The 17199-nt window shown below is 32.1% G+C and overlaps 1 protein-coding gene across 1 annotated transcript in view; it reads right to left on the minus strand.

Moving 5' to 3' along the window:
* LOC136986456 (chromodomain-helicase-DNA-binding protein 4-like) overlaps positions 1-17199 on the minus strand; it is a 212115-nt gene that overhangs the window by 26317 nt on the left and 168599 nt on the right. Inside the window, 1 exon segment of the mRNA XM_067283983.1 lies at positions 15276-15425. Coding sequence (XP_067140084.1) covers positions 15276-15425 — 150 coding nt within the window.

The following is a 17199-nucleotide window of genomic DNA, read 5'->3' on the forward strand; positions in this document are numbered from 1 at the left end:
AGCCATGGTCACAGTTTCAACCTGAATCATGATAAACCTTCAGGATATTTTATTAATAAAATTCAAGTAATCATTTGAGACTGAACAGTAAAGGTTTTATCATATGACATATAGCGTGTAAAGTTTGATCTGATTTCCTTTAGGCTGATAAAATGCATTATAAAAATTTTGCTCGTCAAGTTGTGTGTTTTGGAACCTGCTAATTTTGATAGCATTACTTTAAAGTTGTATATGCATACATTCCGTTAATCCATATGTGATTTATTTAAACTTTTACTAATTAAGATCAAGTCTAATGCCCAGCAAAGAATTTAAAGAATAAAGGTTTAAACCTTAATTTGGATATAGAATTGAGTTTAATGTAAATTTTTCATCAGTAGAGTCATATAACTTTTGAACAAAGCACAAGCTGTAAATATTAGAAAGTCTGAAGGGTTTATTTAATTGAGAATACGTAAAATGACTATTGATTTCACTTGTTTCTCACAAAAATTTAATAAAAATATTATTGCATTATGATAAGTTGACAGACCCAAAATGCAATGTCAGTATTAAATATATTATATACAGTGGACCCCCAATATAACGCACGTGTCGGGTGGGAAACAACACCCATGTTATACTGAGCGGCGCGATGGCGACACAATAAATTTACTCAGAATGATTTGAGCTATATACTTTAGCAATAATGTCAAGCTTTTCTTTTACTCATCATGCATACAATAATTAAACAGTATTCAAAATACATGCAGAAACTCAATACATACACAATTACTCAATACGCAGTAACAATAAAATGTGCTACTCGCTAATGCCACACGGACCCGTATAAACGTGTTTGAGCTTAATGCGTTGCGAACATCGCCCGCGCTATAGCAAGCAGCGCTATAACGAAGGTCCACTGTATATATATTTTTTCATTAGTAGCAGCTGAAGGATAGTAACAAAAACCTGAAATGCATATTACCGAAAACTGCTATAAATTATAGAACTGCAAGGTCTGTCAACATATAGTGCAGCAACAATGGAAGATATAATATGGTTCAAAAGGAAAGAAACTTAGATTATTACAGTTAAACGGATACATTTTTTTTGGTATCCTCTTTTGCATTGTTTCTTCGTGGATATTTTAAAAACACGTTTTTAAGCTTTCCGAACATCTCCATTTCTTTCTATTTTGAGTCAATTTCATCTCCTCGTGTGCCAGTTTGACTGACAGATGGAGAGTGATGGCTCAACATATACGTACTATCCACAATACATTAGAGAATCTGGTTTCAAACTCGTCCCAGATTTTTTTATGGCAAAAGGCCGAGATCTTATGCGTAGATGACCTATCACTGACCTTCTAAAGTCTCTCTCTTTAGTCTTCAATAATTATTTATAATAATATAATTTTCTTTGTATATTTCAACAATACTTTCAGGGTTCTTTCTGTTCATTAGCTAATGTATGTTTTTCAACTTGTTTAATTCTACATTAAAGCAGCAGGATATTTTTAATTATTGTCTTGAGATACGAAAAAAAAAACACGGTATATTAATTCAATTTTTGTGCTAACTTCTATTTTATTGCAATTCTTACCATTGTTTGATCTAATTTTTTCCATCTTACATTATTAACCTAGAAGAAGTCCTAACAATTTAACTAGGATTTATATTAAAACATTATTATTATTTACTGTTTTAGGAATGAAATTCATTTACCGTATTTTACGGACTATAAGACGCACCTTAATTTTTAAGCAATTTAAAAAAAAAAATACCTATAAGACGCTATGGACTATAAGACGCACCTGAATTTTGGAGGCAATTTTTCGAAGAAAAAAGTGCATCGTATAGTCTGTAAAATACGGTATATAATACTTATTTACAATAAAATTTCAACATTTTTTTTTCCTAGCATACCTAAGTAAAATAATTTATGTATATTTCACAATACAACATATCAAAGTAAGACTATATTAACAGACTATATAGTAATGTAAGTATTTTTTACATGTTACGGTAACTAATGTTCGTGTCGACTTAAAGACCAATGCCACACGGTGCAAAATTAAGTTAACGGCAAATGTCGACGAGTTTGAAAATCAACACAAAACGATTGGTCGAGGCCAAGAAAATCGACTAGTTCGACAGTATTAAATTTGTCGTCTACGTGCAGTGTCCTCGAGACATTTTCTTCGTGTTAGTATGTAGTATGTTTTCTCATATTTGCTTTATTTTTATTGTTACCATTTATAAGTTTTATAAATTTTTTTTAACCGATATTATAATGCAATAGGTACTTTCTCTGTCAAACATATTTGTCTGTGCATACTAGTTTTAGTTTTACCTTGAGACATTATTAGTTGAGTTAACATAATAGGTAATAGTTTTATTAATTCTTTAGAGCTCTTACCAAAAATTGGTCTTCATCAGTACTAAATAAGCCCAGCATTGCCTGGGCAAAATCAACAAACATTAAAACAAACACCATATAGAGAGTTTGGTTATTTTAGTCTAACGTTGTCACATTTATTGTGGTACTCGGATAGTGCAAAAATGGCACAATTTCGTTGGTCAAATTTTTTGAGAGTATCCTGTTTACTTAAGATGTATTTTTTTTCTAAACATTAACTCTAACATACCGTACCATTTAAAATTTGGCTGTGAATGGTTTATCTGCTAATGAATCAAATTTTGCAGTGTATCTTTCATTACAAAGAACAAATACATATAAGATAAAGAAAAAAAATTATATATATAAAGATTGATGACAAAGAAGTAATTTAAATATAGGCTTAGGGATTGAATCTGGGCGGTTTGTCCCGGGTACGTTGGACCCTGTCGCTCCCTAGAAAAAGACCCCTCGATGCCCACACGATCCCAAACGTCAAGAACGAGAGCAGTTGCCAAGATTTTAGTTTCACCCCCATTAATTTCTCTTTTTCTCTATAATTTTATACCCATAGACTCTATAAGTATATCTATTCTGGTCGAGTGTTTAATAGATAATATTTTTTTTTCAGTTCAATTCTTAATTTCGATGGATAATAACCAGAAAAGTTCTAATAATTTTATGGAATGCTGTCGTCGGACAACAATTGGCACCTATTTTCGGGTAAATTTTTAAATTACTTTCCAAAACTAGCACAATCGGTTTCTTTCTCCACATATTTCCAAATTGTGGTTGATTATGACTTCAATTGTTTCAAATTTCTTTATAAGGATCCTTTTACACTAAGATTTTATGGGAAAAAGAACTGTTTAGAGATAAGACTTGTTCTGATTACAGACTAGACATTTGTGTGCTTTTAAAAATTAAAATTAAGTGTGCATATATATATATATATATATTTGTATATATTTCCAAAATTTGCAGGTTTTTTCTATTGGTCATTATTATTATTAATAGAAATTTAATTTAAAAGAAATAATTGCATATACAAAGCAATTATTTGCTCTTACTTCATTAATATTAACTGAATGTTGAGAATAGATCCTAATGCAATATTTATAAAAGTGTGTTTTTCCTATCTTTTCCGATTTTAAATTTTCTGTAACGACAAGGGTAGTTGGAGCCACGTTAGCTGCCTGTTATTAATCTAAGGACCCAGAACCGAATTTAGACAAACCGCTGTACAAATTTTTTATGGGCAGTCTGTCCTGGTTATTACCAACCTCACTGCTTTCATTTTGGGTACAATTAAAAAGGCTCTCTTAATGTCCACACAATGAAAGAGTAAAATAAAATATTAAAAAAAAAAAAAAAAAACAGATATGTATATAGCCATTTTTTCACTCCCTCACTTCATTAAAATTTCTTTATTTATTACGTGCTGGAATTCGCATGTAGTATTCGATTAACTGACACCTTTTACATTTAATTATTGGAAATATACACCTACAATATAGAACTGAATAAAAACAATACACTGGACACCTCAGTTTTCAAGGTTGGTTCATTGTTGGCTATTGTATGATGATGAAATTTCAAAATTTTCTTCCTCAATTTGTTTCCAATTTACTACTTAGCAAACCAAGTTCAATAATAGCTTTGACATCTGTACATAAGAAAATTTCTATACGCAAAAATACTACAGTAAAACCTCTAATCTCTTTTGAAGTCAAATTGGATTGCCAGTCTCGGATACACCCTATACGGTATTTTTCTACTCCTAAAGCCGAACGAAATTTCGCAATCTCGATGTTTCTATCCGTAAGTCCAACCGGTCGATGTCGGTCGAGACCTGCCAAGACTAAGTTCCGTGCCACTTAACTGAATGAGTTGCCTGGTTAGGTAGCACAAAATTTAAGCTGATATGTAGTGGATAAGCAAGATCTGTAAATTCCCACTGGTGTACGTCTGTCTATCTGTCCTTCCTCAATCTTGAGAAAGGAGTTAGACAAAAGTCGAGACCAGATACAGAAAGCTTAGGAGCTGGATGCCCGATTACATGTATATGAACTTCCGATGCAAACCGGAAGTCATGTTATCTCACACAACTCTATTGTTAACAGAAAAAATTTATGTTGTGACAAAAACTTGCAGCCTGGCATCGAGATGATGTCGCAATAAATAATTGCTTGTATTTACTTCATTATACAAAGCTGTAATAATGATTTAAATAGACAGCATTGACTTAAATATATCACAGAATCAATCTTTCATTCTATGCTAAAATTTTTTACTTTTAAAACCACATGTAGAACTCTCCATAACTCAAAGTGGCCACTTTTTGATTTAGAAGTTTTACTATAATTTATTATGTATGGGAACCAGATCAAAAATGTTAAACATTGCATATAGGGATTGCAATTGCTGGATCCCTCATCCAGCAATCCAGCTGGATCCAGCGCATTCTTTGGCCTGCTGGAATCCAGCAAATACTCAATTAACTTTCTAAATAATTGCTGCAAAAGTCTACGTTGTCGCGTTGCCGCTTTGCTAACTATTAGACTGCTACTAATTACTTACTCACTACTTTACTAACACTAATAATTAAATTACTTATAAATAAACTATACCTTAATCAATCCAGCAAAATTTAATAAAATAATAACGTATTCAATCGCTTTTAACGATCTTCCTCAGTTACAAAAAAAAAAAAATACAACATTAACTATAGAACATAAAATGTGTTTCGAATAAATATAAAAAGAATAGTGCTTAATTACATCCCATTTTTTTAAACAAGATACATAGATGTACTGCCAGGTCTGATAATTTTCGTATTGTATACCGACGTAATCCCACTGTTTTCAAACTTTAGAAACGATTAAAAAAAAAGCGGATCGGAATTCAACAATGGGTATATATTCGGTGCCTTTACACAACCAACGTTTCAATTCCAAGCTTGTTTATGTGGGTGCAACGATGCGCAGTTTAAAACAAAGGCTCAAGAGCAGAAATATACAATCAGTAAGAACCTTGACAACACTGCGCTGGCATCATACGCAAGACAGAAGGATGTTAACGTCCAATGGGATCGAGCGGCAATTATAAAAACGACGACGAATAGGCAAACGGTCAAACATCTTGAGAGATTGGAAATCTGCATGGCGCACATGACAACTGGTTGTATAAACCATAGAGATGCGGACTCATTGTCTACCATGTGGAGATCCTTTTACATTAATTAATGTTATTAACGGACAATGCTGGTTTCGTTGTTATATCTTATAAACAGTAATACCCCGAACTTACGCGATAGGTGGGACCGAGCGATAACCGCGTAACTCGAATTCGCGTAAGTCGGGGTATAACTTCGCATATAAATACATACAAATTATTTTTAATTGGGGCCAGAGACTAAAGAAAACAAAAATTTAGAAAAAAAATGTTTAATAAAATCTTAGATAATACATATGTATAACAAATTATATTATTAAAATCGTAAACCGAAGTTATTTTGTTATAGAAGGCTTCCTAAAATCTAACAAATTCGTCTGACGGCTCAAAGATTTTTTTTTCTCCCGCAAAATTTCCTCGTAGCATGCTAATAATTTTTTTTATTTCTCGTTTTGTAGAAGAAATGCGCTCTTCGTTGGAGTCTATATTTTATAAAATTTGTAACCTCTTTTTAATTAAACTGAGGCCTGTCAAGTTTCCAACCGTCATTCGATCATCTGATTGAACTGGGTCTAAAGGATCAAGTTTTGCCAATTTACAAATTTTTATTTTTGTATCGAAGTCTTTGGAATGTAAAGTTAACATTATTAAAGATGGAGTTTTTTTTTTCTTGTTTGATGCAGAAGAATCAGTTCTACTTCGTTTGGATGACACAGTAGAGTCTCAAGTCTCCGTAGATATAACAAACACAGAAATAAATAAGACAAAATAAATTGTAGCTATGCGCCGATTCCGCGCGACACGTCCGAACCTATAAGCTGAACAATAGTTTGGGGGGAGTGAGTGATCAAGGGTTACGTGGCGCTCAAACAAAAGACGAATCCTCGAGATTTGAAAATCGCGTAACTCTGGGTTCGCGTAAGTCAAGGTATTACTGTACAGGGTGTTTTTTTAAACTGACGATACTCAGAGACATCTGTAGAGCAATCTAACATCCGTACTGTCGCCAAATTTGGGAGAGTGACTAAGGACGACATGGGAAAGAGATTCCGCGAAGAAAAAAGTAGTACCCAAATTTGCCGGTAGGGGTGGATTTGGCGCTGTTGTAGCAAAACAGCTAAGAATCTGCATAAAATCCAGCTGCAGTTAACAAACACACGAATAAATAATCAGACAGAGGTTTCAGTGTAATAACGAAAGTTTAATTAATCAGCAAATAACCTTCTCCCTTCTTCAATGTGATCACCGTCCTGCTGGACAACTCATTGCATCCTGAACACCGTGTTCTCTATGGCCGAACGTAACATGTCCGCAGGAATGTTCATCACAGTTCGAGAAATGTTGTCCTTCAAAGTCATGAAGTTTGGGACACTACTAAGATAGACCTTGGACTTTAAGTAACCCCACAGGAAAAAGTAACATGGGGTTAGATCCGGGAAGCAAGGCGGCCATGCAAGTGGAAAAAAGCGACTGATGACCCTTTCTTCAGTGAAGTGCTGGTAGCTTTTTCGCTACAACAGCGCCAAATCCTCCTCTACCGGCGAATTTAGGTACTACTTTTTTCTTCGCGGAATCTCTTTTCCATGTCGTCCTTAGTCACTCTCCCAAATTTGGCGACAGTCCGGCTGCTAGATTGCTCTACAGATGTTTCTGAGTACCGTCAGTTAAAAAAAAACACCCTGTATATATTTTTTCCGCTATTTATTTTGTTTATTTATCTATATTTTGTCCGTTTGGTCGTTTTCCGTGAATTTTCATATTTATTCAGAACACATTTTATGTTCTATATTTAATGTTCTATTGTTTTTGTAACCGAGGAAGATCGTTAAAAACGATTGAAAACGTTATTATTTTATTAAATTTTGCTGGATTGATAAAGGTGTAGTTTATTTAACTTATTCTACCTCCAGTACATAGTTTTATATACTTATAAATAACTACAGACTAATATGTAGAGCCTATATATGGAAATTGGTAAGACTGATAACTACTTAGCCACTGATTATCCGTCCTTACATTATTATAATATATTAATATAAATTAATCAGTAGAATTACCTTTGCTATTATTTAACTTAAAGATTACATTATAATTATAATCTAACTAAACATTTAAAGTTAATTATCTCTATCTCAAGTGTTAAACCGAAACAAAGTTAAGTTTACTACCTAAATGTGTAAGAAGTTTTACTGATTTATAGTGACCAGTCTAAATAATAAAAGCTTCTTAAGTATTTTTTAGACAGATAATACTATTGCACCAAAAATACATCCATGCTAGATCCGCGCTGGATCCAGCTGGAATGATTTCAATCCAGCAAATATCCAGCTGGATTCAAAACACTGATGGATTGCAATCCCTAATTGCATAGGATAAACCAAAAGTGTAAATAATTTGACTAAAATTCAGGGTGTTTGGTGCCACCCCATTTTTTAAATACTAAGAATGTTTTTTCGTGCTCAACCTATATGGGATCGCTGGATGGTGAGGGAAAGAACCTATTTTATTTGGATTGACTAACTTGGATTTGAAGAAGACCAGTCCCAGAATTGCATACTAGTACATTACCACTTAAAAAGTATTCAGAAAAGACAACAAAAAAGTGCAATCTCAAGGTACAAACATACTCAAGCCACCTTGAAATGCAGTAATAATTTAATAATTAAAACATTCACAGTTGTTTTTAATGACCTCCTCCAAGTAGAATACACAGCAAAATGAAGTTTAAACGATTACATTCTAGAATACAAATTCAAATATTACTATCAAACCATTAATAAATTGTAAGAAGAATGCACAACTTTGAACATATTCAAAAATAAAAACAACACCAAAACTAAACAGATTAACTACATTAAGTACAAAATAAAATTTTAATGGACCACATCATACCCGTCGTATGGCTTTGAGTCACTTAAGTAGCGGGTATTCAAAAAAGGACTTCCACACCGCCAGAAGAGTTAATAACCAAAAATGTTTTAGTTATTAAACTACCATTGCATTCGAAGGTTGTTTGAGCGTGTTTGTTTCTTTCCACCGCATCTCTCGAGGAATTTGGCAATGCCATTAATCGGGGTCACATACTACCAACTCCCCAGCATTAGATTAAGACATTTACAGCTATTGCAACACTTAATAAACTGTGTTTAAGAACTGTCTTGATTATTTAATTTGAGCATTTCGACAAAAAGAATTGAAAAATTGTATTTAAGTTTTGTCTGTCTGTTCGGTTTTCATAAAAATCGAAACCACTGTTTGTCAAGTGAGACAGAGTTGTCCTTACTGCAAGCACACGACCACGTAAATATACAGAAATGTAATGAGTGAGTGACCTGCTCGGAAACAAAATGAACTATTCTCTTGTTTAATTGCTACTCGTTCTCCCGATACGCTTATCGCTAAAGGATCAAATTTTGCCGGAGAGCAGCAAATCATACGAGGAACATACCAGTAAATGGAATAATCAGTTATTGGTGTGTTCTTTGTATGTTTTGTTCTCTTCAGCAAAATTTGTGCTTATCACTAAGGAAAGTAAACTATTGTGTTTTAAAAGTGAAATCAGAACAAGATTCCTGCAGTTTTTGCAAATTTTCCCAATTAATGTCTATGAGCTTAGCATAGACGCTGTTCTATTTTATAATAATGCTTTTGCAGCTATTGTCATATTTTTCCACTGTAAATTTTCCCTCGACGTACTCTATGTCAGAGTCTGCCCTCGAGTAAAAACGTACATCGCAAAAAAGCAATGCTGGGCATACTTTCCTTTGATAGTGTATTCGATCTTTTTACTTTCATAAAAATTGATTAAATCGAGTCCAAACAAAAATAAAATGTTTACAACAGATAAATTATTATTCTACATTAATAATGCTTTAGAATCTTTGGGCCAATTTTCAATTAGCTAATTCCGTTTTAGATCAAAATTGAAGTAACCGAACTAGTTTGCTTAATAAATTTTGGGTTACTTCGGTGTTTCGGTTAAATTCTACCCGTCTGATCTCTGCCATCCTTAAGGACCCTGTATCTAATCTGCTTATCTTTAGTAATTATGTTGGAAAAATGTGGTATTTACGAAGTTTTCTTATGAAATTTAACTCCAAATAACTTTACGTTTTATATTGGTACTACATCTAGAATGCTTGCTATGCACGTATCAGAAATTACTACTCTGCAAATGTTGATTAATATGTAAAAAAAAAAAAAATGATAAAAAAGATCACATTATGTAGAGATTCGTGTAGCCATTTTGAATGTGTTTAACATCTATTTGCAAACTAAACTGTTATTACAGATATTAAAATTTATATGATTAAAAAAAATTGTATGTTTTTCTTTGCTACAATTATAAATTTTTCTATACATGATCATTTTTCCCTGGATTTTGTCAAGTATTTGTAATTTTATAGGCAAAAAAAAACTTAAATACATAAAACAAAACCCTTTGCTATTAAACGATAATTCCTTATAACTATCACACACTGAAACTTTCATAAAGCTAATTTATTAAATAAATATTCATAGAATAGTCAAATATTTATTTAATAAATTAGGTTTATGAAAGTTTCAATGTGTTATTTATAAGAGGTTAATAGTAAAAGATTGAACTTGACAGAATGGGATTAGCTGCTTAATACTTAGCATATTAACAAAAGTTTTATCTTTTATAAATTTTATTGAAAGAGTATAAATCTGACCCAATTTATATATTTTGCTTAACACTTATCATAAATTACAAAAATAATTCCTCGCAAATGCTGCATATGGTAAGTCTGGCATATTCACAAAGCACACAGTTATGATATTTACAACATTGTGTTATTTAATAGCTCTTGGAAGTCAACATACTAGGAAAAATGGCAGCCAAGTACTCGACTTTAGCATTAGATAGCAAAATCGATTAATCCCGACTGCCTCTAAAATATTTGACTCAAAACCTCTGTAAAGTTGTCATCAAATGCAAAAAAAAATTTATCTAATTCTACTTATAAATTTATATATATATAACGTTAATTTACATTTACAACTATAGTTTATCCTTATTTTACTTAAGTGCATACACAAATTCAAAATGAAGACCTTAGATTATCCTTGAAGATCCTTAAATCAAAGCATAAGAATACCAAATGGATTAATACATTGTCAAAATGACAATGCAAATAAACAACTCAACAGATCGTGACGAGCACAACAGACTTATCCTAAACTTTTAAGCAATACTTAGAAAAGAAACAGTTATAACACACTGTTTTATTTCTGTCGTGTAACACTTCACAATAGTAAGATATGTTTACAAACCGTCGAAGTTTGTAGATTCAAACTGCCACTACACAATATGGAATATACATGGTACGATCCAAAAGTTTGGGGAATGCAGTAATCTATGATAACAAAAGCGTGTATTTGAAGTTACAGCGTATGAAATGGATTCTACCAAACCACCTCTACGTGTGTAGGTTAATTTCACCCATGTCATGTGATTAAACCGCGAGCGCTGCTGTTTTTTTCCGGAGATTGATTACGTCGCAGGACAAAGGTAACTATCTCCAGAAAAACACAGCAGCGCTCGTGGTTTAATCACATGACATGGGTGAAATTAACCTGAACACGTAGAGGTGGTTTGGTAGAAACCATTTCATATGCTGTAACTTCAAATACATGCTTTTGTTGTCATAGATTACTGCATTCCCCAAACTTTTGGATCGTACCATGTATATTATATATATAATGCACAGTAGAAACTCAATTATTCAAAACAGGTAAGAAAAACTGAAGGAACACAGAAGGTGCAGCATCGCATATTATTTGCCAATGACTACAGTATTAAACTGGGCTAGTTCTCTGCCATTATTTTAAATTAATTTATAAATAATTTGTCGCTAGAGGCAAGTGTTAGGCATCGTCTCTTATTAAATTTAATAAGAGATGGCAACTAATGCCTGCCTCTAGCGACAGTAACCCGGTTTAATATGGCAGTCATCTGGCATATTACTAATATATCAAGTTTTGTGATCTTTGTATTATGTATTATACTCTTATATATACAGAAATCAAACTCCCCATGTATCTGGAAATTACTATGTCATCTGTCTTTGTACCATCGTGTAACTAAATCATATGTATTAACATAATTTACTTTCAAACATAATAGTAATTGCATTACAGTATTTATAGTTCACAAACTTTAAATGCACAGAGCTCGATGTACCCAAAACGTAAGTTTCTAGATTATCTGAAAGACCATTCTCGTCAAGTTCCAATAACTGAGTTTCTACTAATATGTATATATCGAGCTAATTTTAAATTTCTTGACATTTAAAGCTTAAAAATTGTTAATGCTGAGTAATGAAATGTTTTTAAATTGTCAATTATGAATAAAAAAAGTTATCTAAATTCTAATTTGAATTTAGAAATTAGATTATGTGTCAAAATTATTGTTAGCGTTAGGTTACGTAAGAAGTAAAACTGGACAAATAATAGTAAAAATTGACGAGGTTCTTTTTTTGAGTTTTTAGATGTTAATCATAAGAAATTTGGATTCATTTACGTCTTGTAAAATTGAAAGCGCGTCCTGTAATTTCCAATTGGTTCTATAAGTGCACAATAAAGTAATACCAAGGAACTAAAACAAAATTAAATCACTTAGTACTGTAGACCACAAAAAATTTTTGTTTCCAAAATTCAATAAGTAAATAGGCTTATTGGAAACATGTTTATATTTGATTAATAAAAAGTATATGACTTATCATCTCAAACAGTTAACAAAGGCTGTTGATACAACAGATTTACTTTCGTATAAAAAAAAATATGCACTGAAAATAATTTTTAAAGATATAGATTATATTAAATATCATATGGATCACCTCAAATATTTATAAAGCATATATAGTATATACGATAACATCCATAATCCGATTTACTAGGATAACCTAACGGTCTGCTTGATTTTATCTGTCATAAGTGACCGGCATGTTTATATCCAGATTGATTAATGGTCCTGGAAGTAAAGATCGGGAAGACGTCCGGACGGTGTAACTTGGAACACGATTGCACAGCAAGCGAGAATTGTGGATTCGAGTCCCGCTTCAAACAAATTCTTTTCTTCCAAAGTATCCGAATTAAATTAAAATTTATTTATAATCATTAAACTTAGGCAGTTATGTTGCCATCTCTCGATATCTCTAGATGAATTACTTTGTTTTGGATTATTAATTAAAGCACTTAAAATAATCCGATAAAAATCCGGCAGACCATTTGGTTATGATATCTAAAACAACATTAAAAAATTGAATGTAAAGTGAATTAATATGCCTAAAACATATTAAAAAATATTTCAGGAATATTTTTTGACATAAAACAACAATCGAGCAAATGCAGAAAGCCTAATTACGGGAGCGATCTGAAATGATTTGGACCGTTTCCTAACTGAAAACAAACCCGGAATCAGAATTAATTTCTCTTTCGGACTAATTCATTTGATTAATTCTGGTTTTAATTTTGTGTAAAGATACTAGTTTAAAAGAACGTCAACACTTTGTTAGTTAACAGTCCCAATATTTTCTTAATATTAGAGCCGAAAGATTAGTAAAATTGATTTTTTACCTTCTTTGTCCGTCGTCCTGGAATATTTTGTGTTTGATTTTAAGTTATTTATAATTAAAGAAAAGTTATAACTAGCTCTTAGTTTGCAAATCACTTCCTTTGAGACAACAATAAATTATTATTTTAATGTGCAACAATCCTCAAACTAACGAATGAAAAATTCGTATTACTACTATTTTTTAAATTTTGAATCGTCCCGATTTTTATAGTAAAATTCTACCGTACGATAAATACCCACGTACTGTACAAACGTATTAAAACAGAACGTATACTCTAAACGTTATATTAATTTCTCACTTTGACAAACGTTCGGCATCGGCAAAATTGCATTCGTCAAAACAACAAATTTCTACTGGCATGTAGTTTAGTTTTGTAATATTTATTGCTAGATTGTTATCGTATTTTATACTGATTAAATTTAAGTTAATTTTTATGTTAAAATGAGCTGTCCTGAACACTTCTTAAAATTAAAAAAAAAAAAAAAATTACAAACTAACAAAATCACATTTTTTAAAGTCAAATAATTCAATTAATAATTTATAAAAAACATTTAATATTTATTGAATTGTTTATAATTATAATACTTAATATTTATTTAACATTTTTAAAATACAAAATACTACTTGTATTTTCTAGGGTAAGATTCAATAATTCATAATTTTAAGGGGGAAAAAATGAATTTCAAATTGAAATATTTTAGTATCTAAAAGGAAAACAAGTTTGAATTAACAATTATTAACAACTCAATGTTTAATTTGCATTATTGCTTTGTTTGTCTCGTAAGATCCGTTAAATTCTTTTCTAGTTGAAATTGCTCGCATTTTTTAATTGGAATTATTATTATTATTGTTATTTTTTTTTAATAGAAAAAAATCCGACAACAATGCACTAAAACAGTGAGTTGAAATTATGATAGTAAACAGCTCGGCGTAGGGAATAAATAGAAAACAAAAATTGTAATCCCTACAAACCTAGCTATCACACCACAGCAACTGCTTAGCCCTGTTGTGACAGGGTGTTTAGGTACAGAATCATCGTCATGCATTATTTCCTTTCGGCAAAATAAATCTTACAGAAAAAAATATATGCAAATAAATGACACCAACAGCAATCAGTTTAGTAAAAGCAGCAAAGCTTTAATCCTCAGCAACAGCAGGCACTACAGGCAACAGAAACAATTCCTACCTAACATGGGATGGTTTCATGCTCTAAACAATCACAGGGACACACATGTACATGGACATGATCAATAATAATAATAATAATAAAAAAAAGTCAAATGAACTAATATTTTGCATTCAATCCTTTTTTTTTATATCCATAGAAAGAAAAACTTTCATTTTTTTTGTAGTGCTGTTTCCATTTCTCACCACAATTTAGTTTATTATAAAAAAACTACTATGTGAAGCAACATACAGCAATGGTGCAAGATAGCAAAGTTTTAGGAATCATACAAGAATGAAATAAATGGCCTTTTAACACAACATTCATTCACAACATTCAAATTAATCACAGTAATACATGCCAATTACTGGCATTCCTATCTCAGCATTGTTTGGCCAGAATAAATAGAAAATCTTTGTACCACAAAAATCACTGTCTGTTTAAGAATGGCCAAAGCTGAGTACATGATGTGCACCTGAATGGTATTGTTCATAGGAAAAGTCCAGCACTTATTTACTTTTATACAATAATATACTGGTAAAGAAAGGCAACACCACATGCCACATGCTGTCTGTTTTTCTAATTTGCACTCAATGGAATGCAGAACATGCTGGTAACTGCACTAGAATAAAAACACCATTCCCTGGCTTGATTGGCTGCATTGGCAAATATCACTGGTTGTGTCTTTGGTCCACCAGCTGTAATCTTGATGCATTGTAGAGAACAAGATGCACAGGAACTGGATTGGATTGAACAAGTACACAAACTAAATGGATGCAGACCAGCAAAGGAATGCCAAAGTACCAGCCAAGCAACACGAAAGGGTCTAGTCATTCACCCCCGTTTAGCTGGTTACTTAGACAAACCTGCTTGCTGCTGAGACTGGGGAGGGGTTGGCTGTTGCTGGTGCTGTGGTGTAGCAAAAGCGGGGGTCTGGCCTGGATTCAACGAGTTGACACCTGGTTGAGGCTGCCCCGTGAGACGTGACAGTATCCCGCGTTCGGACATCTGGAGACGTTGCGCCACGGGCGGTATTCGGGCAAGGGTGGCGGGTAACCTGCTGACATCCGATTTCATATCACTCAGGAGTTCTTCTAATTGATTCAGAACTGAAAGAAAAAAATTGTTATTCGTAATTAACAAATATCACAGACGACAACTAAAACACTGCATATTATAAGTGACATTGAATGGTGGCAATAGATACAAAACAATTCTTTAATCTTTATTATTAATTAATAATTACAAACACTTCTTTGTAAGAAAATCATTAAAATTTGAAATGTGTGGTATTCAATGATTCTATTTTTAAACAGTAATAAATTTAATTAAAACCATGTAAGTACAATGTAGCTAATTTATATACAATTACTGAAATTCCTTTAAGAAATATTCTGTAGAGTTAATTCAACAGAAATAGAAAACTAAATATAGTGAAATTCCATTAAATCGGCACCGCATCCGTCTGGACAATGCCAGGTTATCGGACTGCAGAAATTTTTCCAGTGTTTTTCAATCCCCTGGCTCTGGATACAATTTCTGATATCTTTGTGTGTAAAACCGTACGTATTTGCCCGTACATCTCAGAAATTTAGAGTAAATTGAAATTTATAAGGCTGCCAGCAAATATACCACTATTAACTTTCACAATGTGGATTCCTTCCCCAGGCATGGAAGTTGTTCTATGAATTGTAAACTTACTATCTTCTCCCCCTCCCCTCTCTCATGTCATCTTTCCTCTTCACGCATGTACGACAATCTTATTGTTTCAATAGATTCAGGGTCATTTAGCCTGATAATGTCTGTTCAACGTGGGCAAAAATGTTAACTCTATCTGCTTTCTTCTTCTGGTTACTTGGTTTTGGTGACTTTTTTATTTTGTCTTTGCAGTTTAACCAGCATGCCAATTGTCCTGGGGTTTCTAGCCTAATGCACTGATAACTTGCCCCCACGACAAGCTGGGCACGAAGGCTTATAGAGTTTTCCGGCATACTGGATGCAGAGTTAATGGAATTTCACCGTACAAACTGCTATTTCTCAGATTTAAGAAAAAATTTAAATGAATGATCATTTTGATAGGTATAAAAGACAACTGAATATTCAGAATAATATATAAATGATTTGAGATGATCAAAAAATATTTAAATGTATTGCTAATTGATACAGATTATTAATTCCCACATTCAACGAAACAATCAACTTCAGGATTCATTAAGATTTAAAACTAAACAGCTAAAAAAGAAAATTATTTTTCAGCTGTAACACTATAATAAATTTTCAAAGTTTGGATTAATGTTTTTAAGTAACAGGATTCAAAGCAGAATTTCAACTTTTTATTAAGTCACAATTTAAGTTCTATTAATTGACATGAGATTGGTAACATCGATTGATTATTGAAATAAAACAATGGATCAGAGTAATTAAAGCTAACTTGAAACTACCAATTTATAAAAGACAATTCAATTAATTTTTAAATTCAGAACTTCGTTAACAAAGAATTCAAATTATTCAAAAGAAGAAAGACCATTAGTTGATACATAATAATAGTCATACCAAAATATTGATAAAAAACAGAATAGACATTCCAACTCCGACCATACATATATGCACACAATGACACTTCTCGTACTTATTCCGGCAACTTTAAATAGATACGAATGTTTTCGGTCACTTTTAGTAACCCTCTTTGGGTTACAAGCTGCTTCATTTATCAACCATTTAAATGATAAATAAACAATTTTTTAAAAAAGCATTCTACGTTAACCAACGCCGATTAAATCTGAATTGTAGAATGAAGTCCGTGTATAATATTAAAATAATTTAATACTACGAATGTAAAAATATTATTATTAAAATATGATGCATTTTAGACGAGAATGAACT

This window comes from Centruroides vittatus, unplaced genomic scaffold, assembly GCF_030686945.1.
Source record: "Centruroides vittatus isolate TY-2023 unplaced genomic scaffold, ASM3068694v2 contig_1213, whole genome shotgun sequence".
Taxonomy (NCBI): Eukaryota; Metazoa; Arthropoda; class Arachnida; order Scorpiones; family Buthidae; genus Centruroides; species Centruroides vittatus.